Source organism: Pavona decussata, unplaced genomic scaffold (genome assembly GCF_977016875.1).
Source record: "Pavona decussata unplaced genomic scaffold, jaPavDecu1.1 SCAFFOLD_21, whole genome shotgun sequence".
NCBI classification, from domain to species: Eukaryota; Metazoa; Cnidaria; class Anthozoa; order Scleractinia; family Agariciidae; genus Pavona; species Pavona decussata.
The window spans coordinates 2777850-2805005 of record NW_028145444.1 but is presented as its reverse complement, the minus strand read 5'-3'; the positions used below and the strand labels follow the sequence as shown (position 1 = coordinate 2805005).

General features: G+C 38.6%; 3 protein-coding genes across 6 annotated transcripts; 1 reads left to right on the top strand and 2 right to left on the bottom strand.

Annotated features, from left to right (window-relative positions):
* Positions 1 to 12: 12 nt before the first annotated feature.
* On the bottom strand, positions 13 to 4899 carry LOC146486237 (uncharacterized). Of its 4 annotated transcripts, none has more exons than XM_085099635.1 (4): positions 4761 to 4899; positions 1723 to 2078; positions 1313 to 1366; positions 13 to 800 (listed from the first exon to the last, which is right to left on the bottom strand). In XM_085099635.1, exons 2-4 carry the CDS (start codon positions 2072 to 2074, stop codon positions 757 to 759), a joined length of 450 nt encoding a protein of 149 aa, XP_084955761.1. In that variant the 5' UTR covers positions 2075 to 2078; positions 4761 to 4899; the 3' UTR covers positions 13 to 756. The 4 variants fall into 4 exon arrangements, with proteins under 4 accessions (XP_084955761.1, XP_084955765.1, XP_084955780.1 ...); XM_085099639.1 differs by having other exon boundaries at positions 4679 to 4833; XM_085099654.1 differs by having other exon boundaries at positions 4675 to 4793.
* A 2196-nt stretch (positions 4900 to 7095) lies between these two features.
* Positions 7096 to 20470, bottom strand: LOC146486236 (FERRY endosomal RAB5 effector complex subunit 3-like). Its single transcript, XM_085099620.1, has 13 exons — positions 20070 to 20470; positions 18651 to 18975; positions 16356 to 16455; positions 14804 to 14915; positions 14241 to 14277; positions 13786 to 13883; positions 13551 to 13635; positions 13334 to 13452; positions 11747 to 11935; positions 10293 to 10495; positions 8874 to 8931; positions 8419 to 8486; positions 7096 to 7331 (listed from the first exon to the last, which is right to left on the bottom strand). The coding sequence occupies exons 1-13, from the start codon at positions 20251 to 20253 to the stop codon at positions 7233 to 7235; spliced, it is 1677 nt and encodes a 558-aa protein (XP_084955746.1). The 5' UTR covers positions 20254 to 20470; the 3' UTR covers positions 7096 to 7232.
* Positions 20471 to 20513: 43 nt separating this feature from the next.
* LOC146486235 (ER membrane protein complex subunit 6-like) lies at positions 20514 to 25247 on the top strand. The gene is made up of 6 exons (XM_085095930.1): positions 20514 to 20573; positions 20867 to 20927; positions 22038 to 22140; positions 22708 to 22800; positions 23823 to 23842; positions 24843 to 25247. Exons 1-6 carry the CDS (start codon positions 20549 to 20551, stop codon positions 24871 to 24873), a joined length of 333 nt encoding a protein of 110 aa, XP_084952056.1. The 5' UTR covers positions 20514 to 20548; the 3' UTR covers positions 24874 to 25247.
* The last annotated feature ends 1909 nt before the right edge of the window (positions 25248 to 27156 follow it).

Here is a 27156-nt window from a genome sequence, read left to right as displayed (position 1 = left end):
AAAAAAGTCAGATTTTGCTTAATCCCATTCAGTTTATTTAAGCGTTTAGGTCTATAGTCACTAAGTAAGCGATATTTAATCAAATGTGTGTAACAACAATTTGATAACTTAGTTCTGTGAAAATGACTTCTTTTCAGTCTGCCAGAGTTGTAAACTCGGTGACACCGTGTCGGCAAACGGAGGTCTAATTTTTGAGGACAACAAAACGCGCAATTTAACCCTTAATCACAACCGACATTCATAATAATATTCTACTTACTCAACTTTATACATTTTATGTAATTCTTGTTGAGAGCATTTGTTTAAACATCAAGACATTTTATCTTTATTCTCGCGACCTATATGTTTGCAATAATTGTGATCAAGTAGTAACAATGTAAAGGAGAAATTTCATGTTGGTCCGTGTTACCCGACGTTTGCACCGTCAATGATCAGTAGTGACCAAAATTAAATTTCTCCTCACCATTACCACTTATACTTGATGTCAAAACATGTAAGTTGTATGGAAGGAAATGCATGCGCACTATGGATAAAATATCTTGATACTTCAACAACTTCTCTCAACTTTTACCGTAAGAAATTTATGGGAACAGTAAAGAGAATCTGCATTTTGATATCAGAGCTAAATGAGTTAAGATCCCTTATAAGCGCACTTACAGTTGCAACCTTAAAATCTGCTACGATCACATCGTTGGGTTAGAGTTTTATCTACAACTACGATTTTATTGACTGCCGAGTATTATCAAGGCTTCATTCCTACGCTGTAACATCTTCCAGTGTCTCCTCCATCTGGTCCAATTCTTTAAAAGAAATAAGATAAAAGTGAGAAAGTGGATCAGATTAGAGAACGACAAAATGCCACTTAGAAAATTTCGGAATGAATGAAACTTTATTTACCCTCGGATCTGATTGAGGTTGTTTAGGCCTCAAGCAAAATACACGCTAATGTGCCCAGAAAGAAACAAATAATATGTACATATGTAATTAAGTGAAAGAGTTATCCGAAAAATGAAATTTTCGCACTTCTTGTCTAAATAATTTGATATTAGTCATCGACCTAAGTTCGTCTGAGAGAGAGAGTTCCAAGCTTTGGAAGCAATATACACTGTGGATTTCAATCCATGCCATGTGGTTTTAACCTCAGGCAAAACTAATTTATTTACGCCTCTGAGATTCTTTACGTTATCCATTATCCCTCGGATTCTTTCCCTTAGCGATACGTCAAGCCATTCGTACGATCTCGATGGAATTACATGCCAAGAACATTGATATACACCAGTTTATAAATCCCGATGATATCGATCGATCTTACCTCTCTTGAAAGTCACAAGCAGATTCTCCAACTTGTCTAATTTGCTGCCGCTCTCTGTATGGTCAGAAATGATACAAATCAGGATCAAAATAAACAGGGATTTTTTTTTCAGTTCGGGGAAAGAGAGGCATTGTAACATCTCGACTTCGTTGACCTATCAGGTCACGATCAATAACCAGAGACATTTATACCATTTACTCACGTTCCACAATTTACTTCACTCTTATGGTAACTTCCTCTAAGGTTTGATTATAACTTACATAGGGGCATTCTGGATGAAACATTCGCATCAGTAATAATGAATGTTGTTTGAGATCAGTTTACTGTAATCCAGAAAGTTTATTTTTTGGAATCAATAAAGAACTTTATTAAGAATGTGTCATTTAGTATGTATTTCAACAATCAACTACCTTGTACAGCATCACTGTTTTTCTCGTCTTCCTCTTTGAACGTTGGCTCGTCACTTTCATCTTCGTCGTTCGAGGTTTCTCCTGGTTTTTCTTCATCGTTCGTGGCTTCTTTGTCATCTCCCCAGTCTTCGTCGTCATCTTCCCAATCTTCTTCTTCATCGTCCCAGTCTTCCTCTTCATCGCCCCAATCTTCTTCTTCATCTCCCCAGTCTTCCTCGTCATCTTCCCAATCTCCTTCTTCAACGCCCCAATCTTCCTCATCCTCGTTCCAGTTCTCTGAATCAGGCGCGGGCCTTCCTTTGACCAAGGACAGCACAAACAGCAACAAGAGAATCTTGCTAAAATGCTTCATTTTGCTGCAAATAGAAATTTATATTTAAATATTGATATTAAAGTTAGCAGCCGGACATAACAGACGTCGTTTACACGCATGAACCTTATTTTAAAAAAGGCGCATTATATTATTGACCTGTATCGATACTTTGCTGTTTTTAAATTTTAAGACAGGTTTCGATTATAGCCATGGTCGTCAACTAGAGGCCAATCGCGACCAATTCGATCAATAAACCAAGGGAAACCTTCATTTGATTGACATATAATCTAATTTCATAAGAAAAATGAGCACAGTTATATGATATCATTTCAAAAACTCTCATTGATAGCCTACCCTCAATACCTCAAAATATAATTACCTGGTTTTACAAAGGAAAAATGTTCAGCTTAAAAAATTCTTCAGCTTCTATGTGAACCTACTGCAATAAAGTCTTTCTTGACTCTGTTTAAAAGAGCGTCTCTCGGAAGCAGCACACTCACTTGTCTTTACACTCGCTTTCCAAACGTAAAATGCGTAAAATAATTTAACATAACTAGCATTTGCAGCAGGCATTCTCCATAGCAACGGTGTTTGCCTCACGATTAATTTCTGTTCGGCTGGCTTTGAAAACAAGAGCTTGACGCAACCAAGAAACGAGTCTGAAAACATGATCATGTCACGGGGTCGTGAAATACACAGATCTTTCTCATTTCAGTTCCGAGCCCAAATTATGAATTATTCTCACTGTTCTTTTATTTATCACCACACAAGACGCGTTCGATGTTCCTGATCCTAGCCTGTGTGCGCGCGCGCGAAGCGAGGAAGTGCTCCCCTGCCTCTGCCGAGTCCAGATTATGAGTTATCGCTCGGTACATGTTCTATTATTCATTATTAAAAACTGGATCATTGTATAATGCAATTCCAGGGATTTGATTGGCTTAGCGGCCATGGTATATGAGCTATTATACCATGCCCGAGGATAGGGATCATTAAAATGGTCTTCTGGTTGTTCTTGCTAAGTGAAACCAGCCATAACTTACAATATTTCTTGATTGTTTTTAATAAAACAATTATTCCACTCGCGCTTGTTGGATATGAGATGATTATAGCCAACTCGGCGCTTCGCGCCTCTTTGGCTATCTATCATCTCATATCCAACGCGCGCTCGTGGAATAATTGTTAATTACCACACGAGACGCATTCGATGCTGCTGATCCTAGCCTGCGTGGTAGGCCCTAGCCACAGTAGAGAGGAATCGGGCTAGCGCAAAGCGAGGAAGCGCCGCTCCCCTGCTACTTATCCTAGCACTACGCGGGATGCGTAGTACATATGACTGGTAAATGATCACAATGTCTTGTGGTAGAGCACCCGATCAGTGTCCGAAAACGATGGGCTCGATTCAAATTCTTTCTTTGTGTCACCCCACTGGCACGATGGATATGTATTACACCTTTCTTAGTCTATGACTTCTTATTACTTTTATTATTTACCACGGTGGTCCATTTTACATTTTATTAGTTAACACCTACGTACGGGATTTCCAGAACTAATGTACAATTAAATACTAAAAAATAAAAGAGATGACCAAGAAATTTGGCAAATCCATAAAACTACAGTAATGACCAGTCAAGAAAAAAAAAACCTATGCCCGAGGACAAAACAAGACACTCTATCGCGTGTCTTACAGCTTTTTGCCATAAGGTAAAACTCTTAGATTAGTAGACTAGCAGACAAGCGTTGCTCATCGATAATCAAATTTCTACAGTACAGAGAAGGGAATCCAAGATCGGTGGGAAATTCGCACTTTTCTAGTGCCATTGTAGTTTTCGTTTGTAGTCATTGTTGCCGCTTATCGGCGACTGAGCTACAAACTGAAGCTGATAATTGTTTTTCTCGGCTGATTTCCAACTATTAGAGAGATTTAGCTTCGCGTTTACGGCTAACGGCAAACGGGACACGTCAAGCCGCTGTTTGTTCTAAAATGCATAAACTTTCGTGTTTGCTCAATAGCTGTCGCCGACTGGGTGGAGATAAGCTTAAACCAAAAAAGCTTCATTGTTTTTCATCAAAGAGAAAATTTCAGCCTGGCGTTTGCCGTTTGCCGTAAACGCGATGCTAAGTCTCTCTTGTCTCGTTCATTGTTGAGTGACGTCAAGCCGCTTTATGCCTTCGTCTTTCAATCAAAAGCAACTTTAAAAGGCAAGGGAAAGTGACGATGTTTAGCTCAATTTTGACGCGCGTAACGCGCGTCATACAGCGCCGAGGAAAAATAAAATTGTTGTCTATTTGAATTTAGAATAAATGGCAACCAAGTGTCTTGCTTTCGGATAAAACGAGTTACGCAAACAATTTCAGATGACGATGACAGAATCTTAAACGTTTACAAACTCATTTTATAATTTTGACATTTCACTACTTAAACTTAGCAGGAGAAACAAACAACCAATAGGACAGTCTCTCATCTTTCACAGTCTGTACTGAAACAAATCATTATGGCTCAATTTGTTTTAAAACTTTAAGCTGTATATATGTTTGTGTATAAAGGAAGGTGTTATAAAAAAGATTGTCCCTTTAAGTCTTATGTCCCGTCTACAGCCTAGCGTAATCTTATGAACAAACCCTATGATTATTCAACTTACTTACTGTAACTTGCTTGAATGTCTGGAATAATTTTCAGTTATTCAGAGGGCTCCTTTTGATCGAATAGAAGATAAATTCCACCTACCCAGACACAGTGTTGTGATCGGAAACCAATCTTTTTCGCCTGCTGAAACTTGAGAATTGTCGACTGCGTGTCCAAATTGAACGGCGCACAACACGGAATATTCATAACTTTCACTGGTTATTCGCGTCATAGAAACGGTACTTGCTTTGCAAACACGTAACATTGTGTCATCTCTCAAAGTGGCAAGAAATTGAACTTGCCTGTCCACAGCCTCGGATACAGGATTTTGCTTCGAGTTCTGGTGCGAGTGTAGTGATTGGTCAAATTATACCAACATAACTGCAGGAATGACCACGTGACCATGTTTATCCTCCGTTCGCCTGCTTCTCTGTAAATTTGAGTGGTTTCGCCTTTAATAGCATCAAAGTCCAGAATTATTTTCCACTATTCTAAGCTATCTACTCGTTTTTTTTTTTTAAGAAAACAAAAGCGCGAATCTCATGTCCTCTGCCGTAAACACGATTCTAAATTCCTCTGTTGTTAAAAATTCTTTTTAATATTTATCTTCATAAGAACTTATTTTATGTGATGCAGGGTTTATTCTAGAACTATTAAGGAGTTTAAGCAACGACGCCAACGAGAACGTCAAAAAGGCAATAGGTGTAATAACCAAAACAATAACTCTGCACGTGCATTACACTTTTTGGTACATTTCTTTGCAATCACTGCACGTCTAGGAAGTGAAATTTCCTGATGGGGCGTTTTATGGAGAACGTAAACACACGACGACGAAGTTTTCTTTCTCTTTCTAAACTTGGGTGCGGTCGCCGAGAATTCAACTCAGCTAATTTAACCAACATTTGCCACTTAAGAGCGAGTTGGAATAATCGCGACGACGTCTAAAAAAGCGCGAATTTATTTTAATAGCGACATTTTCGCTGTCGTCGCCGCCGTCGTTGCTAAAGCTCCCTATGTTTTTCCTCATTATACCTATTGTTTTGCAGCGTTGTCGTTGCTTCCCTCAGATAAATGCGCTTACTCCCCCCCCCCCCCCCTCCCAATTCCCTGAAGGGGCCCCGACATAGCTTATTAGGCGTACCGGGCGGGTAGGTATACCTCTCCTCAGTCCAAAGTGGTGCGCATGGTGCTCTGGGACGGCAGTCCATCAAGCCATGCGCCCCTGATTTCCCGCTCTGATTTATCTTTCAGTCGACGGTGACGCCAACGAAAACGTCACTAGAAAATAGCTGTACTCCCGCCGTCTGTACTACTTCACCATTATTTCAACTCGATCGTTCAACTTCCACAGTAATGGCGAACTACCCAGAAACTAAATTGGTAGGAGTGGCGTTCAAGTTAAGAAAGAGAATGCAAAATTCACCGTTGTCTGTTCACGTTCTCCACAATGCCTTGAATTTGGTCATTTCCCGTTGTTGTTTTGTAGAGGATGGCACAGAAATGTAACACAATTTAAAACGCACGTGCAGAACGCTTGTTTTTGCTCATAAAGTTTTTTGTTTTGTGACGTTATCGTTGCCGTCACCGTTGTCTGCGCCTGGGGAAGAGGAAGGACTAGGTCCGAGAAAAAAGTCTCATGCACGGCTTTCAATTTAGGAACACACTGGTGGCGTAACAATTATTATTATTTTGAGATATCAATACAGTCAACTCTCGCCTTACGGACACCCCGATAATATGAACAGAAGCTAAATCCCCGGCAAAACCAAATTACAGACGTTTGACTAAAATAAGTTCCCGCTATTATGGACTCTCGCTATTAAGGACACTAACTCGCGGTCCCGAGGTTGTCCGCAATAAAGGGAGTCGATTGTAGCTTGAAATTGTCTAACCTTTTCAGGTTTGTAGAAAAACTGTTCCAAAAAGCTTGTGAGCTGTTAAGCCTCTTTGTTATAGGAAGAAAGGCTTTGTGCTCCACGTTTGACGCACTGGTGAAAATTTTAAGCGCCAGTAAATTATTATTTGCCGGAGAAATTACGCAACGCCGCAGCTCTACATTTATTGTGAACATGTTTTTCATGAAGTGGTGTTTCCTATGTTCTATCTATGCTGCTATGAGATTCCACATTCGTTTTCAAGTTTATCTTAATTGCAATCAGTTACAATTTCCGTCCTCTGCATCGCTAACCATCCTTGCTTCCCAATAAGATCTTGGGTGCTTACCATTTACATGGAAAACCCGGAAATTCCAGTTGAAAAATCAAATGGTATGCACTATTCCATTTGGAGTACTTCTGAAATTATGAGCTTCTGGCCAAAGTGATGTATTTTTATTGCTTGTTTTGGGATTTACAGCTGATGTTCATACATTTTGCGTGCTATCCATCTTCTGTTAAGACAAGCTAAATCATTTCGTATTTATGCCGAAAATTTCCATCCAGGTGGTTTGCGTAAATGGTAAGTACCCCTCATCACTTGTCCAATACTGTTCTATTCTGCAAACACAAATCATCAATGTTGCCAGATGGGTATCCTGTGGAACATACTGAACGAAAGCATCATGGGAAAGTGACGTCATCTGCTTGATGTTGAGGTGAGATCAAGTGGTGTAGATACTCTGAAGATACCGGAAAGCACGTGACTAAACGACTGAAACATTTCCTCGGAGATGCCCTGTACAAGAGATGAGAGATAATCCCCAAGTTAATTCTTCATTCCTCCGATCTTAGCCTATTTTCTAGTTGCCACTACATTCCCCGTTAAAGGGACCTTGTCACCCTATTTTTAGTGTCTCTATGAATAGCCAAAAAACGTATTTGTTTCAATGGAATCGTTAAAATAATGTTTCATTTTTGTTAACAATAACCCTACCAGTGCACAGAAACTAGTAGAAATTATGTTTGGTTGCGGATGGCTAAGATGGAAGCAATCTCGTACCCAGAGTCCCCAGGCTCTTTGGCCAGCGGTTGGTCGCCAGGAGAGACTCTGGGGTACTGGAATTTTATTACCGCAGGATTTCTGCGGTAAAACAATGGAAGTCGTAACGTAGCTAAAATAGAGCAGCCAATCAAAAAATTTAAATATTTTTGAATTCTCCAGAGTCTCTCCGAGCGCCCACCCGCTGACCAAAAAGCCTGAGGACCTGGGTACGAGATTGGGATGGAAGTGGATTGCAACTTGAAAAAATTGGCCAATTTTTCAGGTTCTTCCTGTGTATTTTAGAAAGGTCGCTAAAACCTTAATATTTTCCTCTCGGTGTTGTAAGAGCAATTTCATGATACAAAACAGGTTCTTTTGTCAATATTTTGAGTAGTTTTGACCGAAATACAGCAAAATCGCGTGACAGTGCCCCTAAAAGGTTCAACTGCGTGTTGCAAAACCAAAACCAAAGTAATTACCCTGGCCAATCACAACAGGTGCAAACAGCGCGATGAACCAATCAGAATTCGAAGCAAATTCACGTCATCGGCGCCAAGCGCGGGAAAACGCGTGGGAACGAGGCACGATTGATTTGGGTTTGCTTCTCATTGGTTAAGAAAATGGCGCGAAATGTCCTGACCAACCAAAGAGCGCAGTAAAACAAAACCAAAGCGAAAGCGAAATTGCTTTCGACACTCAAATGAAAACCGCTCAATTATCAAAGAATGCGATGAAGATAATATCCCCTGACTTGGCGATGATGCTCTTTGTTCTATTCACATGCATGCTTCGTAATTTGTGGATACTGTAAAGAAGAAATTGGCTGTTGACCAGCACTTACCTTAGGCACCATGAACTGTAAATTGAACGATTCTGCTCCGCTCCAAGTGCTGCATTCCATCATGAAACCTGCATCAAATAAAACAAACAGAAAAATAGAACACACAGGAGGCAAGAAATGTGTTCAGCCGCGATGTTTACCCACAAGTGGTCGGTAGCCGGTCTTGCATTTCCCCCCCCCCCCCCCTCCCGGCCGATACAAATTAGTTTCATCTGCTTCACGCAACCTGTTTCAATGTTGTTCAGTTTTGATGATCCTCGCTTTTCTCTGGCCTTTAACATTTCTTGTATTTCAGTCTCATTTCTACCTATCATTTAGTGGTCTGACATTGTCAACAATGAGTAAAGCACCTCATGTAGGCCCAGTAAGATTCAATGATGCCCCTAAACACGAAGGGGAGTCCAGAAAACTTCTTTCAAGTGTAACGTTTTCATCAGCATTTTGATTTCCTTTACCTTTGACGCACTTCAGTGTAAGTTCTGCTCTTTTCATGCACCAGGAAACAGTCATCTCCTGAAGAAAAGAAAACCCGCACGTGAAGCAATTTTCGCTTTCATAAAATAACCATAACCTTTTGCAAAAACACGCACCCTGCAGGGTTTCATTAACTGAAAATTTTGAACAGGTGGGAAAGAGGTTATTGCGCATGGGCAGGATGGTAAACTTGGATATGTTCTTTTATTGAAAACATTGATTGAGATGTTTAAAGCAGCTGGCTAAAGTTGTGTTTACAGATGGTCAATTTGCCCGGTTGCTGGCCCTTAATGAAACCCCTGACCCTGACTGGTGGAATGCCTCGTTTCCTTAATAACAGAAATGTGGTAACTGGAATATTTGAGCTTAATTTACTCCTTATATCAACAATGTCATATACAGAAGCACCATAGGTGATTTTGTCCGCCAAACGTAGCCGGAAAGTAGAATTGCTATGCCAAAACTTCGACGGCATCGTGCCCAATTTAGACGGTGCAAGGCCAATTTTTTGTTTTTCGGATGTGTAGATGGGGTTCTTAGAACGCAAAATAATCGCATTTTATGTTTAACGCTGTAGCGCAACGACTATGGATTGGAATGGCAAACGACTTTGTAACGAAACTTTCTTCTCCCAAACTTTTTTCTAGGTGTCTTAGTCATTTTAAAGTGTCAAAAGGTCAGTGGAAACATTTCGTGTCGAACCAGTTGGATCATGATTACGAAAATAGACTCAAGTGAAAAGAAAAAAGAAAACAGTGACCGCAAGCAAGGGCTAAACCGCCATGCAACATCATCAACTGCTTGAGAACGTTTGGATAAGAGAGTTTGTTTGTAAAGAAACTGTGGTACTGCGTCGGTAGTGGAAACGAATGTTTGGTTAACTTAGCTTGTTCCAGTCTCTCTAGGAGCCTGGAACAGGCTAGGTTAACTTTGTCAACAGAGTTGACAACTAAAGGTATACTGGCCACGGTAAAGAGATTCGAGTGCTGACATTTCGAGCGTTAGCCCTTCTGGGCCGGGTTGTTCGAAAGCCGATTAACGCTAATCTACGATTAAAATTTAATCGAGGTTTTCATCCCGCTCGTTAAAAATGGTTCTAAAGGCTAATTTCAAGCTAAAAGGAAATAAAAGTCTAAGTCAAAACTGAGGGCCAAAATTCTTTTAGAAGAATCTTTATTGATTAGTAATTAAACTCGATCAAAGTTCACGTTAACCCAGAATTAGTTTAATCGGGCTTTGAACAACTGGGCCCTGGTTTATACAATGAGCAGTGGAGCTACGCTTTTGGTGAGAGCATAGTAATGTGGAAAACAATAACAAATTAGTCGAATGAAAAGCGTCCATTGGTTCCATGGGGACTAAGAGTGCCGAGAAAGTTTCTGGTTTGGGGGCGAACTAACCTCTGTCATTTCATGGAACAATAACAGTGGTATGGTGATGGTGGTAATGCCATGCCTCACAGCCGTGTGTAGCGCATTCCGCAATCCAACTATAACAGGATTCCGTGTGCTGATAGTCGACGATTTCATGCTGTCATCCGCCACCAGATGAAACACAACATGGACTTCAGCCAGGTTAGAATGCCGAGTGATGAAGATTTCTCCTAAAATCGCCAAAACAAAAAAAACACTTGTGAAACGGCGTGCCAAATCCAGTTGCAACTAGATTATCTGGTACACAAGTCTTTCCTTGCGAATAAACACGTTTGGCACTTTTACATGTTTACTTACTTGTTTGTGATTCTTGTAACTAAAGCTTTTTCACTAACAGCTGCCGGTGCGCTACGCGCTCGTGGAATAATTGTTAACTATTCGCCAACACTGAGGTGAATAATTGTTTTAATTAGTATAATAACTATACCAAACCAGTGGATAGCAAGACCCAGTAACTCACTTTATATCTGCTGAAAAATTGGTGGAAAACCCAAGACAGTGGCGAGAGGTGAATAAGCTAATCAGAGCATGTGAAAACATTCCCCACTGGTTCGGTGTACAATTATTAATTTAGGTCGGTAACTGACAATTCACCTATGGCCCCTAGCAGAAAACACTTTTTTATTCGTTGTGTATAAACATTTTTCATCAAGCAAATATCCCAGCGTTTTCCTCTCCTCTTTTTCTTTTAATGTGTGCATTTGTGCTTCAGCTTTCTTGCTGACCTGTATTTTATTTCTATTTAATACTGATGTCAGCTGGCTGCCTGGCTCCACTAGCCCCTATGGTTATTCCAGGCAGCCAGTACTCCAATGATTACCTTAATATTTTCTTTGTTGTAATTTTATTTTTGAGCAAGAGTGAGTACAAATAATGATTGATTGATTGATTGAGTGATTGAGTGATTGATTGATGATTGATTGATTGATTGATTGATTGATTGATTGATTGAGTGAGCCAGTACTCCAATTATTACTTTAATATTTTCTTTGTTGTAATTTTATTTTTGAGCAAGAGTGAGGACAAATAATGATTGATTGATTGATTGATTGATTGATTGATTGATTGATTGATTGATTGATTGATTGATTGATTGATTGATTGATTGATTGATTGATTGATTGATTGATTGATTGATTGATTGATTGATTGATTGATTGATTGATTGATTGATTGATTGACTAATTGACTCCTAAAATAAGCATAATGACTTTCACCGTTTGAAAGATCACATTAACTTCAACCAGGAACCCCACGTAGATTCATGTACTGTCTAGACCGGGTACTGAAATTGCTGGTCTCAAGCCAGTTACTAAACAACACACTATATAACAACTACTCTTGTCTGGACAATCACACAAGATAAGCAAGTGAACTGTAGTGAGTGATACTCCTGACATTAAACGCTTGTCTAAATTTACCCGTATTGAGAGTAGTTGGTCGAAGTGCGACATCAGTTGGTGGTGGTTGTTGTTGTTGTTGTTGCTGGGTGCTAGCTGTGGATTTAGTGCGATCTCTCCTTTCAAAGCTTTGTTGTATAAGACACAGCTGTTTGTCAAGATCAGGAAAATGAAATTCTGTGCCGGACTGTTGGCAAATGCTGGCAAAATCTGAGAGTAACACAAATAGATCACATCACAAATACGTCCACAGCAAAGCCTCATTTGACTTTGGTAATAAAATATTAAAAGTCGGTGCACTTTTATTCAAAATTAGACGTATAAATCTACTAGTGTTCTATCACGAATGCCATTCTCTGATTGGCTATGCTACTCGCTATCTATTCTGTGATAGATAGTGAGTAGCGGTTTTCAAAAAAAAAAAATGGCGGTCGCTTCCTCACGTTTTCGAAGTGTCTGCGATGAGGATATAGATAATTTACTTCTTTAGTTTTGAACGACTCGTAGATTTATACTAAAACAATTAGATTATTCACTCTCGATTTCTATGCATAATAGCTGATTCGGGCTGCGCCCTCATCAGCTATCACGCGATAGAAATCTCGAGCTCATAATCTAATTGTTACGTAGTGTTCAGCTCTCGAAATGTTTGTCAATTTAAAATAACATGATTGAGTAGAAACCCTTCAATAACTTTGGACAGCTTTGGGCAACACTCCAGAGTTCCTCAAGAAAAGATTTAAAGCTTTTTCCATTTTGTATGGAAAATTCTCCACCAACTCAAACAATACAGTTCTGGAGCATTGTCCATTTACATGGAAAACCATTTTGTTCTGGTAGAAAATCAAATAGAATGGTCCTTTTCCCTGAAAATTTTGGGCAACAAAATGAACATGGTACTAGTATGATGCACCAAATGGTACATGTACAGTGATAAAATTGTTCTTACAGTCGCGCCGTTTCCATCAGTGCCAAGAGACCAATCATCTAGCATACTAATCAAAGCCATTGTTGTTGATAAATTAGGTATCGCTCCGTATTGACTGTCGTCAATGACACTCATAACCACTTGAATAAGGTAGTCATCCACAATGAACCCCTCAGCCACCTTCGCAACACAGGGTGTGAGTGAGATAGGTCTCAGGTCTTTTTTCAGATAATAATATTAATTACGAAATTCAGCCTTTAGGCTGCAAGGTGATTTTAGATAAAACTATCTATCTATCTATCAATGTTCCGAAAATTCCAGTAAAAAAATGAGACAAGGGGAATGCAGTGTACCTCCGAGGACAGTCCTTTTTTCCAAAACATTTCCAGTGGAAAAGACATTGTTCCATATTATTCCCCCCAGAACAACTGATTTTTCCATAGAAACAGAAAGCACTGTTAATTTATTTTACACCATTCACAGTCCCCTGTTTTCACGTGTGAGCTCTCAAAAAGCACAATAGTACCAAGGGGGTCGGGGTAGTGAGAACTGGATGTGGGTGGGGCCAATCTACCTCCCACTCCCTCAGTGAGCAAATTTGCCATCTTCCCAGATTTCAGAGTTAACAAGGGATCGGTACATGATGAATGTAATATTAATGACAAATAAAGCAAACCTACGTTTCATGATTCCAGAGTAAGTGTTAATACGATCTTCCACCAACAGAATTAACCCTGTAAGTGTCTCAGAGTACAGCGATAGAGCTGTCTGGATTCTGTGAGGCTGTGACAGCACTGATCTAGGACAATAAAAAAAATTGACATAAATTTATACTGCATTTTCTACAGAAATGAGTTGATCTTCAAGATTGAAAAGGATCATTGTCAGCATCCTCACCCTCCGGGTCTGGTCTTGTGTTTGCACAGGTCAAGAGCGTTGCCGCAAATCAGGCGAAGATTGTGTGTAGTTTTCTTTTGGGCTCCTAAAATCATTACAACCAAAAACTCTTACAATCAGACTGGCTATCTCTCTATCATGATCATGCACACCAAATCTAGGTTTTGATGACGTTCATCGTGAAGGGGTTTGACTAAAAATAAATACTTAGTAAATAAATAAAATATTTACTCACCTAGAAGGATAGTGAAACTCTCTTCGAGCCGAAATTCATGTTCAGTGCTTGAAAATTCATTGTGCACTGGTATGCTCTGAACAGAGGGACTACGATTCCTATAGTGTGCAATAACAAAAAAGGTAAATACCAAAAGATTGGGTAAATAAACTTAGGAAATATTTAAGAATGATGTGTAATTCAGCCAGTGACACTAGTGAGACATACTTGGAAAAAAGAAATCCTAGTTCTCCTTATAGGAGTTAAACCGTATGACCTTCTGATTACTAGTTTGAACGTTCTACCACTGAGCTATAGGAGAACCTTGGTGCTAAACAGAGGAAATATTATTTGCCATAGATTAGGTTTTTCCACAAACTGTGAATTGTAGACCAGCTAATGAGAAATTGCATGCAAATTAATAAGCATGGCACAGTAACTAAAATAACAGTTGTACCTTCGAAGACAGTACTCACTTGCCAATTGTAAAAGACTCAAAAGTTGATGATGGGTCTATGAAAACAATCATTAACAAACACCCTTTTAAGTATAAATTTAATAATACTACAAATTGGACAAAACAGAAGTTGTTTTAGTTTTGAACCCCAAACCCACCCCTTTGGAAATTCCAATTTGGCTTCATACAACTTTCTTTCAAAATCTTGCTTTCGAAACACCCACCCCGACCACACCCCTACCCCCCCCCCCCCCCCCCCCCATTCCCTATTCACTGAAGTTCAATGACCGACCAAGTGGTGGGTCTGGATATTTTCTGGAATCATCTCACGATAAACAAATCCGTAATTAAAATAGAAGCTGTCTGCTAAAATTTTGTCAAGATCTGGTTCTATCAAAGGTGGTATGGCTTAGTGGTTCTAAAGAGGCGCAGACTCGTAATCTTGACTGATCTCAGGTTCGAGTACCATGTTAACTATAAAAAAATTGGCTTTACTTTACTTTTTACTCTACAGCTGATTTCTACTTTTTAATTTTGCACCATCTACCAAGGAAAATAATGAAATATGAACATTAACTAAACCTGAAGAGACGCGGACCATGTCTTCATGCACCTTCGTTACCCACTCTCTGTATTCCCTCTTTTGTAATTCATGCAGTTGTGACAGCTCACTGGACCAGTATGTTTCCAGCATCTATGGAACAAAACAGGACGGTGGCTCAGACTAGAATATTTTTGTTTTTATTGTGTTTGATGGGTTTTTTTATTTTTTATTACTGTATTAGGACAACATTATTACAGTCAATTAACGTCACAAGTGACTGGTATTTTTGAAATTTGAACGTAGTTTTGAAATTTACATGTCAGTTTTGAGCATCGCCAACAAGATTTCCGAGTTCCTGTAGAAATTTCCCTAGTTTATTGACAGTATAAAGCTATAAATTTTTCTTTACATTACAGCATTAAGTATTTTAAGAATAACATTATAATAATATTATTGTTTCCCAAGTATTTTGAATCTTTTCTTTCTGTTAATGCATCTTTTTCGGAAACATTTCCAGAGAAATGTTCAACAAATTCCATTCACATGTCAGACATTACAAAGAGAAATTTGAATGTTCATTTCATTCTCAGAAATACTGGTCACATGTGACGTGAATTGACTGTAAATTAAGGAGGCGTAATAGTTGAAATAACATGAACTACAGAATGTATATTGAAGGGCACAGTGGAAAACTGGCACAAGTGACGATTTTTGGCCAAAGAATCCAAATTTCTCTAAATTTGCTATAATTTGGGATACATACAGACTTAAGTTATGATGTTCACAAAATTTAACCATGTCTTAAGAGATTTTTCTGGTATTTTCAGGTTTGCCACTTGTGAGGATAATGAAAAGTCCCTGACTTTTCAATGACTTGCACAAACTAGTTTTCACTGACCATAGAAGACAAACTTGTTACCAATAAAAACAGGGACAAAGCCACAGAAATCAATTCCTTTACAACAACAACAGGTAATACCTTTACAATAATGGCTTTACCAGCAAGAAAACCCTTGACAAAACCTAGTGGCTGGCCAAAAATAAAATTCACTGACTCTTCACTAGCTTTGAGGATAATTTAGTATTAATTTTCCTTAATGCAATGTGCAGTTCCGTAAAATATCCATATTCCCCCCACGGAAGATTTATTGTTTTGCACTCCCCCACCCCCCCCCCCACCCCCCAAGGAAATTCCAGTTTAGACTCATACTTTGCTTCTAAATTTTGACTTTTAAGACCCCCTTCCCCCTAAGAATTTCCGATGACCTTCCATGGCGTGGGTATGGATTTTTTCTGGAACTGCAAAATCCTTTGACTTTTCCCAGTCCATGGTAATCCTGATATTTTACAAAAAAGAAACTCCCCTTGGTTTCACCATAATTCTTTTTGGATGGATAAATAAAATAATGTAACGGTGCCAGTTGCAAAGGTAGCCTGTGAACGCAGACGTATTTCCGGCTGTCCCTTCAGCGGAGAGTAGCGATACACATTTCAAGTATGTTTGCGTTCACAGGCTAGTCACAAAGAGAAGTTTATCATTGATCTCTCATAGGAAGAATTTAAAAAAATCATATTATTTTGCTTTCTTACCTGAGCATCTTCACAATGTCTAGCTGCTAAATCATTGACATCTTTGTCAGTTGTGACAACACCAAGGTTGTTAATGGAGTCTTCCATTTCACATTGTTGTCTAGGAATAAAGAATGTTGTCAATGTGTTAATAATAAATTTATAATTATTACAAACAAATGCATCACAATTTAGTGTTTTGTGGTGGACGTACACCTGAGTATCAAAGAAACATACATCTAACAGAAATAAGTGTTAAAAAGTTTATAACACTTGTACATCTTTATCAAGTGACTCAGTCTGCAATATCAACCAAGTTTACAGAATATATCAGGGACTCGGCCCATGTGAAAACAAGATATGAAATCTGGCTGACCTTCTGACACTCAGACAAAGGGCTAACACTCACCTAAACAACTCAGTTGATAAAACCAATTACCTGTCACCTTATATTAGTTACTGTACATTAACATACTTTAGGTAGCAAAAAACCCTGCAGAATGGCAGAGGGTTGAAAGGGTGGGTATGCTAATGCTTTTAATAGCAAGAGAAGAAGAACTGGATCACGTGTCCAGGGCTGTCATCAAGTGTTTAGACACATGTTGCAGTGAGTTTCTTACCTGTACATAACCATCTTGCTGCTTTCTGAGTAAAATGACCTCATGACCATGCATTAATATCACACGTAACATCAAGGTTCTTTTGAGGGTATTCAGCCATAAAGGATGATATGGGTTATGACCCTTAATGACAGCTGGAGTCATACAACTGTAGCATCAACCAGATATCCAGAATCATAGCCAGCCCCCTGTTTGCTGCATGAGAACTTTTTTTCTTACCTCTTTTGCAAGCTCGGCCAGCAAGAAAACCATAATCCTACAAATGACACTTTTGAACTCAACATGACCATATAATATGCCTGGGGGGAACTCCCATATAAAAGTGATGGGGTTGATTGTCAGAAATTTTGAAAAGAACCCCTAAAAGGTACCTTTACTCCTAAGAGGTACCAACACTAAAGTGATAAAATAAGTTGAAATCATAATATTTATTGTTCTTTTATTGATGAGTAATGAATGACACAAAATTTAAATCAGTTGACTGACATTTACTTCCGCTCATATATTTCAGTTCAATACCCTAAAAGGTACCATCATACATGTACTTCTACTGGTAGCCTGCAGAAGAGGCGCTATTTTTTGGCTTTTTTCAGGCGAGCAGAGGGAAGCACGAGGCGAGCACTGAGCATGAGTCATGCACGACGGGAGGGGCGTGAAAAAAATCATGCCTGTCCACACACCATTGTTCATGCTGTTCCGCCCCGAGACACACCCCCAATCACCAACCAATCACAACATTTGGTATGGACAACTAATGCCGGTCCTACGGATCCAACTTTAAAACTCACATGAAAACATACACCAACAGCTCAACAGCACGGAGAAAAAATTGTCCTTGGAGCCAACAACAACTCTGCAGCCTTCAATAGATTTATATTAGTACACTTGCATCCTTTTGTTACCAGTTGTTACTTAGGTCAACAGTCCACTTGAACCCAATTTTATTTTCTTAAATTGTGCATGTCAATAGGTTATCATGGGCCATCCAGAAAGTGTCAAGGTTGACGTGAATTTGATTGCAAGGATATTCTTGAGCAAAAATTGTTCAATGAGCAGTGGAAAAAAACTATAAGAGCATTCTGTTTAGTAAACAGCAAAGAAACAGAAGCAATTGCCGGAATAAGCTTTTTCCAAACCCAGTTTGAAGCAATCCAAGTACATCCTTCCTTCTTAACAATAAACCTATACATTTCTTTTGTTTTTCCTTTGCCACATTTGAAGTGATTCTCGAATAGCTTCGTCAACAGAACACGATGACATGACCACCATTTTGTTGTCGAGTAACATCTCATGATCACATGACATCAAATAACCAATTGGATAGCTGCGTTCATCTATGAATGCAGGAACAGCATGAACAATGGTGTACAGACAGGCGCTATTTTTTTTTGCGCACCTCCCGTTGCGCGTGACTCGCGCTACATGCATGCCTCATGCTTGTCTCCACTGGCCTAAAAAGTGCAAAAAATAATGCCTGTTCTGCAGGCTAATGTACTTCTGACAGACTTGACATTTTAGATTTTAACACACCCTAGGCTAAGGGTTACCAAATTATGAATTTTAATCCCTAAAAGGTACGGCGATCACCCCTATCACTTTTATATCGGAGTCCCCACCACAGGATAATCATCATATACTGTAGGAAAGTTAACTTTGCACATTTACAGCTGAAATATCACAGATTCAAAGTACATACTTTTCTTCCATGGTTTTTATTGCACTCTCCTTTTTCATGACAGTATCATCCATTGCCAGTGCATATGTATTTTCCAGCTGCAAGAGAGTTTCAAGTGCAGCTGAATGAACCAGTGACTTGTACATCTCAGAGAATACTGTCTCTTCACTCTTGTCACTGACTGAGCTGTAACTGGCATGTTCCTGAGTGAAGGCATTAGTCCATGATGAAACATATTCACTTATATTCTGTGGAGAATTCATTTGTTCAAGAGCTGCACATGCCATGGTGTCATAAAGCTCTTGACATGATGATTTGTTGAATGCATCCAAAGTCTTGGTTAACTCTGTAAGAGACAAACTCTCTGCATAACTATTATTGAACTCAAATCATTTGTTTTAATCAAAATAAATTAAATTCAGTAAAGCTCAATCACACGCTTGGATTCATTTGCATTAGGCTCTGTAATCAAATGCGATAACAAGTGCTCACAGAAATAATTTGTAACTATTGAACACTATTTTGACTTACATATTAAAAAAATAAGGGCAATTGTAGTAACATTAAATGAGCTCATTTTTACTTGAAAAAAATTCAGGCCGGAATAGAATTTGAACCCATGACCTCTGTGATACCGATGCAATACTCTACCAACTGAGTTGTCATTAGCCAACTGGGTGCCAGCCATTTTGTAAGTTCATTATAATATTATACCCAAGGAGGATTAAACTCATCAACAATAGATGAGCTTGGGAGGTGGTGCCTAGAAGGTTGGTGGCATTGGGAAGGAGGTATCCATGGCAACCCTGCGAGCGGCCAGCACCAACGGCACCATCAAACTGAACCCAATCAGTGGAATACTTACCAGACCCAATACGTACTTACCAAAGGGAGGGCAGAGAGGGGCGCTTGAAAATAAGGTAAGAAAAATGACTTATCTCACAGGCCAGCAAGCAAGCGAATGCAATGCGAACCATGGGGTGCCCCCCAGCAAAGAATACAAAGGTCACCCCTGAGCCGTGATCAGAGCCGACTGCTGACCGGCATTGAGCTGACTTTAACCTTGCCTAAATTACATTTAGCCACATTTAATCTGATTGCATGCCGTCCAACACAGGAGAATGCATGAATAAGTGAATGATCATGATCTCAGTTATATATGCAACTTAAGCCGAGTTACGAAAAGAGAGCCTGCTTAAGTTGTGTATATACACTGTGACTGCGATGATCATTCATTTATTCATTCTTTCATCCTCAGTTCAAATGTATGAATTTCCATATATTCAATTTCAACAGGAGAAAACAGTAACATTCCTTTACCAGTGCTGTACATTATCCTCACGACTCCTCCTCTCAATCCCAAACCCCCCCCCCCCCCTACCCCGCGCATACCCCAGCCCACTGAACACTTTTCACTTGTACATGGAAGATATCTCTTACCAGATTCAAGGTAACATGGTAGATTATGAAATGCAATCAACCTCTGCACAAACTCCTTGGCTGAAATCTTAAGTGGAATTGGTATTGGCACTGTGAGTCTCTGTAGCTTTCCTCTGTCTTTGAAGTCAAACACGAAGTCTTGCTTTTGATCTTCATAAGTGGAGCAAAGTAAAACATCCACCATCCTGATCGACAACAATTACATCCGCCCAAATACGGTTTCTACATCAAATTAAACCAGCTAAAATCGGAGTTAAACTATATAAATTCTATTCTTTTTGATGGCGAAAGGTTTAAACATTCAAAGAACAAAAAAAGACCCTTTCTTGGCCAGAAGTTGGCATAGATTTCGTCGAATACTGCTGGTCATCTATGTTGTCATTGCTTCCATCCTGTAGAACGACGGAGAGGGACTGGTAACCTACAGATTCTTGAGCCTGCAAATTTCACTAAACAGCGGAAACTTTAAAAAGTCCAAGATGGCGGAAGGTGAACATGTTCACGGTAACATTTTATCTTCAACTTTTTTTCCCTTTTGAACGTCGTGGCCATTTACCATTTGTTTGTCATCTATGTACTAACGATGACCATATATTTTGGTTATCTATTTTGGGTCACAAATTAGTTTATTTGCTTGCTAGGACAAAATCTGTGTACAGCATTTTGTCAATGAGTCACATGAATTGATCAGCATGAATGCATGTCAAGCTTTATACAAAATAACCTAATCTTTTAACTGAACGTCTTGTTAAGTTCATGTTAATATTGAAACGGGTTTTTTTTTTTTACATGTGTAGGGAAGGAGGAGGCCTTCAGTCCCTTTTCAATCATGGCCAACAATAGTATCATTGATTTTTGGTAAGTTTTAAATATGCAGAATACTGTACATAGCATTATAATATTATATAGGTGTACTGCAAACAGTGGTAATTTGGGAAATATTTCCACACAGCCCCATACATTAATTGTACATGTACCACTGTCATACTAACCCTATTTCAAAACCAGTGAGCGCGAATAGAGGTTGAGTCGCAGAGCCTTTACTTACATGTAATCCACAAAAGAAGGGCTTTGTAGAGATTGTGGCCTATACAGTCATGTCAATAATTTTTGCCCAACAGCAACAACAAGTCTTCTCTGATTTAAAAATGTAACTCAGATAGGTCCTTGTTTATGTTTGAAAACCATACACATTCAACTTTTGCTTTAAGGAAAGTTTAATGTTAGATGTTCTGCTAGTTGTGCTAGCCATTTTGAATGCATCTATGACCTAACCTGAACTGTGATCATGAATTTGGAGCTAAAAGGCTAGGGTTATATGGACTTGTTACCAAACTCTACCTTTTTACTCATTACAGTGGAACCTGTATTAAGCGGTCACCCTCAGGAAGTGGCTAAGTAACCGCTTAATACAGGTTGCATAGAATACAGGTAAAACACAATTAAAATGCCATTCTATATCATAGTTGATCGCTTATTGTACAGTTTATAAACAAAAGTGCTCCACAAATTAAAATCACTTTCTCAGTTAAGAAACAGCACTAATAACAGGGGTTTCATTAACTGAAGATTTTGAACAGTTGGGCAAGAGGTTATTGCACCTGGGCAGGATAGTTAACTTGGAAATGTTTTTTTATTGAAAACCTTGGTTGAGATGTTGAAAAAAAGCTGGGCAAAGTTGTGTTCACAGATGGTCGATTTGCCTGGTTGCTGGCCCTTAATGAAAACCTTGATGACAAAGGAGGACATAGTATAAAAACAGACTAATAAAACAAAATAACGACAAGATATTACAGTCTGTATTGCATGTCATTAGAAATTCAAGTACCCTGGCAGGCTGTTTCGTATTATATTTGAGTGATTTCCTTTTAAAAGGTGACCATTTATAGTAGGTCAATTCAGTAGAAACAGTTTGTTGGGACTCGTTAAAGGGTGACTGTGACTGTGTATTATCTTTATGTTTTTTAGTCGGACATCACTGGCATCCATGGCTGGCATCTCAGCTGGAATTCTTGGACTCCCAGCTCTTAAAGGCTTCATCTTCTATTTTATAGCTTCCTTCTTCATGTCTGTAAGTAGCTAATATTAATAAATTGTTGTCCTTTCAAATTCATGTGCCAATGCTAAAGGCAAGGTAATTCCATGTTAAACAGGTCTCATTTTTTTTAATTTTGTAAAATGAATAGAAGATGGCCACTAATTTAATTTATACTTACATAAGCTGATACAAACGTGCAAGCCAGTCTGGGAGAATTTGGAAGTACTTTTGTAAACTCTTTGCACAGGTCCATAAAAATATTTTGATTCTTAAAAACTCCCTGTCAGTTTGTATCAGGTTATGTAACCTTCCATGCCATTTCCTATTTCGGAAATAAAACACTGTCAATCCATCATCAACACTTCACACATAACAGACCAGGGTAACAGCTTGGTCACCAGTATTTTTTTTTTTCAAACTCCTTACTCCATATATTTTACACTGTACATGTAGCATGATCTCCTTCCTAGGCTAAAAACTATTCACTGTACTCTAGCCAGTTTGTTCTTTTTGCTACAGAATGATCATACAAAAGTCATGTATTTTACTCAACGATAAAGACTTAGTGTGTAACATTCTTCCTTGCTGCTTTCTCCACAGATTCTTATTTGTTTAAAAGCAGGAACACAATGGAGAAAATTTTTTTTCTCCTGGTGGGACCTTAGCACTTCTGGAATATTTGGAGGAATATTTGTATCCTTATTGTTACTGGGTATTGCAGAGTAGTAAATAAATAAAGTCATATGGGTAGAGGAGGACAGATACTTCAAGTAAGACCATGGAGTGTGTCCCAAGGAAGAAACATACCCATCAGGGATAAGTTAAATTATTTTGTGCGCAGGGCATAGGATTTGACCAATTATTAATGAGTTTAGGCAGTTACTATGGCGATGGTAACAAGAACATCACAAACAATAAGATTTAATGAGAAAAACAGATGCCCTGCACTTGGCCAGGCAACAAAGTGAAATGATTACAAGTATTAAGGTTTTGTGGAGGGCCTGAGCACAATTGATTGTGAATTTTTTTTCATTCTCTGTCTTAACTTGAATTCCTTTCCTACTAATTCTGTACCTGGTCAGTTTGGCCACATTGTACAAGTTGAACTGGATGGAATATATTGCAAAGTACTGTAGTTGAAGTAAAGTGAACTTACATTTTCAAGTGACGTTTTCATTGGAATTGCCGTCATGGTCCCTATTAACTTCAAGACAACCTCACACTCAATCTGAATGGGTTCACTCATTAAGCAGGCAACCTGCTGAATTCATTTGCCTCAAATATTAAATTTTTGCTCGGCTAAATCAATGATTTTTTTTTCTGGGGTTTGTTTCTTTTGTCTGGATAACTGATACTGGAAGACTTTTTAAACAGCAACTGCTCACAAGTATTTTCAATTCCCTTTTTTATCTAGTACTTATTCTTAAGCTAGCAATTTGTGTACCGGTATTTGTTTAATTTTGATTTTATAATGTTAGCATATTGTCACTGAAAAGCCCAACAACAGGAGTGTCAGTTCATATATTGTATTGTGCGTGTATGTATACTAATATGGTACACTTTACTTTCAGACAAGTACTTGCTCTTGTTAAAATAATATATCTCTGCAAAGTTTTTTTTTTTTGTTTTTGTTTTCTTTTGGTTTTTGTATAAGATAACTGTCTGTTGTGCACTGTTTTCCTTGACTTTCACTTTTTTCCTCATTTACATTCCAGACATACTTATTATTTTGGACGTATCCTTACTTTGAATATATTTAACATAGTATTATATGAGTATTTATTAAGTGTTTTTACAATATTTGACGCATATTCAAAGGAGGGTGCTTAGTTGAGGTGGGAGGGGGGACACTTAAAAATTTTTTTTTTTAAACGAACTGGAATTTTATTAACAAACTATAACATGAGTGATTCATCTGTAAACACTAGCACATGGAGGAAGTGACTTTATGGAGAAGAAACTTTTCTCCTATTGATGCCAGTGTAGTTGACGTGAGTGACAATATAAAAAGGAGCTTTCCTCCTGATATCTTTAATAACAGTATTAACATTTTAAGAAAGAGAGAAGGGGGGGGGGGGGGGATCCTTCACTTCAAATCAACTGTCCACCCAGCCCTAGCTTTGCGAGGTTTTGCGAGTCACATATTTCTAGTCTATTTTGGCCGAGGGAGGGTGGGCTCTTATTCAAGGGAGGGCATTTATAACAGCGTGGGTCTTTATGAGGGGAAATGCAGTATCTGATTTCTTTGCTACATGAAACAAAAAGGATTGCCTCTGGTTTGCTTAGACACGTGGAAAATAAAACATAATCAGGCTGATTTGTTTTTATGCACAGAAAGAACAGTAGGGTTTGATGAGGCTCTGTGCTTACACCAATATACAGTGTGTACGGATTTTCAGTGTAAAGTGGGTGGGCATAGCTCGAAACCTCTGCTCTAACCATCCTTAACCCTTTAAGCCCCAACAAAGATCAGCATCATATTTCTCCTTGTAATATCAATGCTTATTCAACCCCTGAGATCATGAGATTTAAGGATATGATCACCCAAGGTGAATTTTCCTGATATTTTAATAACTACTCCACAGTACTTTAATAAGAAAAGTATGGGGACAAGATAGGGGAATTTGTTCTTTGATGTTAGGGGCTAAAGGGCCGACGTTTCAATGTTTATCAACCATACTGTATTTTAACAGGAATGTTTGCAAGAATGTGGTTATTCCGTTAACATCATGCAGGTTTTTGTATGGAATGGTGCATGTTTATTGACAGACTGAAGTGACGTGCAAGGTACAGCGGAAAATGTTGGATGGAAGAAGGCAGTGGACAGTAAACACAAGCTAACTTAAAACGAAACTGTTTGTCCAGCAAACATTGCCGTTCAGAGGAATTACCGAAGATGGAGCTGCTTTCATCCAAAACCTCATATCCAAAACTTCCTTGCTTCTTGCAAATCCCTGTAGCATACACTGTCTTTACCATGTGGATTTTGCTGGGTATTTTAATATTAAAATTGCGCTATAATTTATAACTAAATATATATCCTTGTTCTTATACACCAAGAGAAATATACAAGACTAATTTGTATGGATTACAAGATAATAATTAGTTTTATTAATAAGACCATAATAAGGTTTTTTTTCCACTTTCTGGGCTAAAAAAGAATCAGCTAAAAAAAAAAGTTGGTCCACGTTTTCAAGTTGTAATCCATTAACAGCAATTTTTGCTACTTTCATTGTACAAGTTCTCAGAGCTAGGTTTATCAAAAATTTCCCCTAGAAAATGCAGAAAGAGTCATTTTCGTGTCCCTTGAACGTGGAGCTTTCGGCGCTCACAAACAGCTTTTTTAAGCCGCTCAAGATAGGCTTCGCACGGATGAACAATCGCTTCTGATCAGGTTTTGCGTGGACAGAGAAGAAAGTGAGAACACTTTTAAGTGTTAGACTGGGCTCAGACAATCCTGAGATATAGATCACGCGTGTTATATAGAATCCAGTCATAAATCTGGGGATGGCTCCCTGACTTGTATACACGGAAGATCCGTTCGAACTCTTAGCACCTTAGTGTTTCTATATAATATATAAACCCTCACAATGTTTATTGGTAGAATTAAAAAATAAATGTATGCGAGAACTTGAATGTAGTCCGCTGTTTTATCCACTGGCTCATTTCGACCGATCGAACTATTTCAGTAAAGGTTTTACCGCACATGGCAATCGTTGCTCTTCAAATTTTAAAATAGCATTATTTTACTATAAAATTAATAGTCGCTGACTAGTACATTCATGTCGGCAAATGAGCACGACAAGTAAAAGTAAAGCTACCACAAAAATAATTTCGCAGGAATTCGACCAAAATTTTCAGCCAACGTGATGGGAATCTAAAAGCTCTACTTTCTTCGTTCGCAAAAAATTAAACAAAATAAGATCGAAATCAAATCGTGAGTGGTACGTGTCCAGTTTGGTTTATACCAAAAAAAGAACATTGTTTAGTTCCTTGAGGTCCGTTTCGGACTCCTCAAGGAACAAAACAGAATATTCATTTTTTGAATATACCAAACCAGTGAACAGTGGGTGTTTTTCGTGCACTCTGGTTAGCTACTGGGCAGATTCCGGATAGCCGAAAATTTTAAGGGGGGTTAACACCTCAATTTGAATGAAATTCGAAGAGGTTTTAAGAAGAGATAGAAAAAAGAAAATGATTTTTGGAACACCAACAGACAGTTGATACCCACGCAAGAGCACCCCAGGCTGCCAGTGGACTAACTTGATGTCCGTCTATTAATTATTAACTACAAATTCTAATTTTAAAACTTCACTAAATCTCAAATATTTCTTATTTCTCTTAATTTTACCAATCTTTCTAGAAAAACTACTCCTCCCAAATATAACAAAAAATTCACGAAAGACCCCACAACACAGATTCACGGGATGACGATAGACTTTTTTGGATTGCTTGAAACGTGAACGAGATATTTCCATGTCAAGTGGCGGGAAAATGGCGTTTAGGTGTGAACCCCCCTTATTGAACGGAAATTTTATTCACGGATGTTTTTCAGCTTTGGGAGAGTTTGAGGTGACCCTTCGCTAAAGAAAAGTCTTTCTTCACTGAATTTAGTCCGAATTTCTGAGGCTGGTTATGTCTAACCCCTGTCTTTCCGAACAGATTTTCAGTCACCGAAACGAACTGTTGGGTGACCCCGAACTATGAAGAAATTTAGCTAAAGAAATTTTATATTTCGTGAATTTCCGAGGCGCTTTTTGCTCTCCGAAAATCCTAGTTGGTCTAACTACCATTTTTGCACCTGAGAAAACAAAAGGAATTTAAATTTCCCATCTTACGAAACTGAGTCATATCCCCAAACTGAGAAACGTTAGTTTTTCTCCGCAATTCAATACCAATTTTCTGAGGCGATTTTTTTTTAATAGACACTCAGTCACCGCAACACGCTCCGAACCATTGGATGCCTCTGAATGTTAAATAAAGTTCTGCAATTGTTGGCTCTGAAATATGGTATTTGGTCAGTGTTTTCGTGAAATTATTTTCAGTAAA

Bases quoted from the DNA above. Each gene is read 5' to 3' on its own strand.
- LOC146486236 (XM_085099620.1), bottom strand. From the start codon at position 20,253: ATGGTGGATGTTTTACTTTGCTCCACTTATGAAGATCAAAAGCAAGAC. The intron at 13,636-13,785 runs GTGAGTAAATAT...TAATGATTTTAG, and splicing joins GAGTTTCACTATCCTTCTAG to GAGCCCAAAAGAAAACTACA. The intron at 8,932-10,292 runs GTTAGTTCGCCC...TCTTTTCTTCAG, and splicing joins TGTTCCATGAAATGACAGAG to GAGATGACTGTTTCCTGGTG.
- LOC146486235 (XM_085095930.1), top strand. From the start codon at position 20,549: ATGGCGGAAGGTGAACATGTTCACG. The intron at 22,141-22,707 runs GTAAGTAGCTAA...CTTTCTCCACAG, and splicing joins TAGCTTCCTTCTTCATGTCT to ATTCTTATTTGTTTAAAAGC. The intron at 23,843-24,842 runs GTATCCTTACTT...AACATCATGCAG, and splicing joins ACATACTTATTATTTTGGAC to GTTTTTGTATGGAATGGTGC.
- LOC146486237 (XM_085099635.1), bottom strand. From the start codon at position 2,074: ATGAAGCATTTTAGCAAGATTCTCTTGTTGCTGTTTGTGCTGTCCTTG. The intron at 1,367-1,722 runs GTAGTTGATTGT...CTGACCATACAG, and splicing joins AAACAGTGATGCTGTACAAG to AGAGCGGCAGCAAATTAGAC. The intron at 801-1,312 runs GTAAGATCGATC...TTTCTTTTAAAG, and splicing joins GCTTGTGACTTTCAAGAGAG to AATTGGACCAGATGGAGGAG.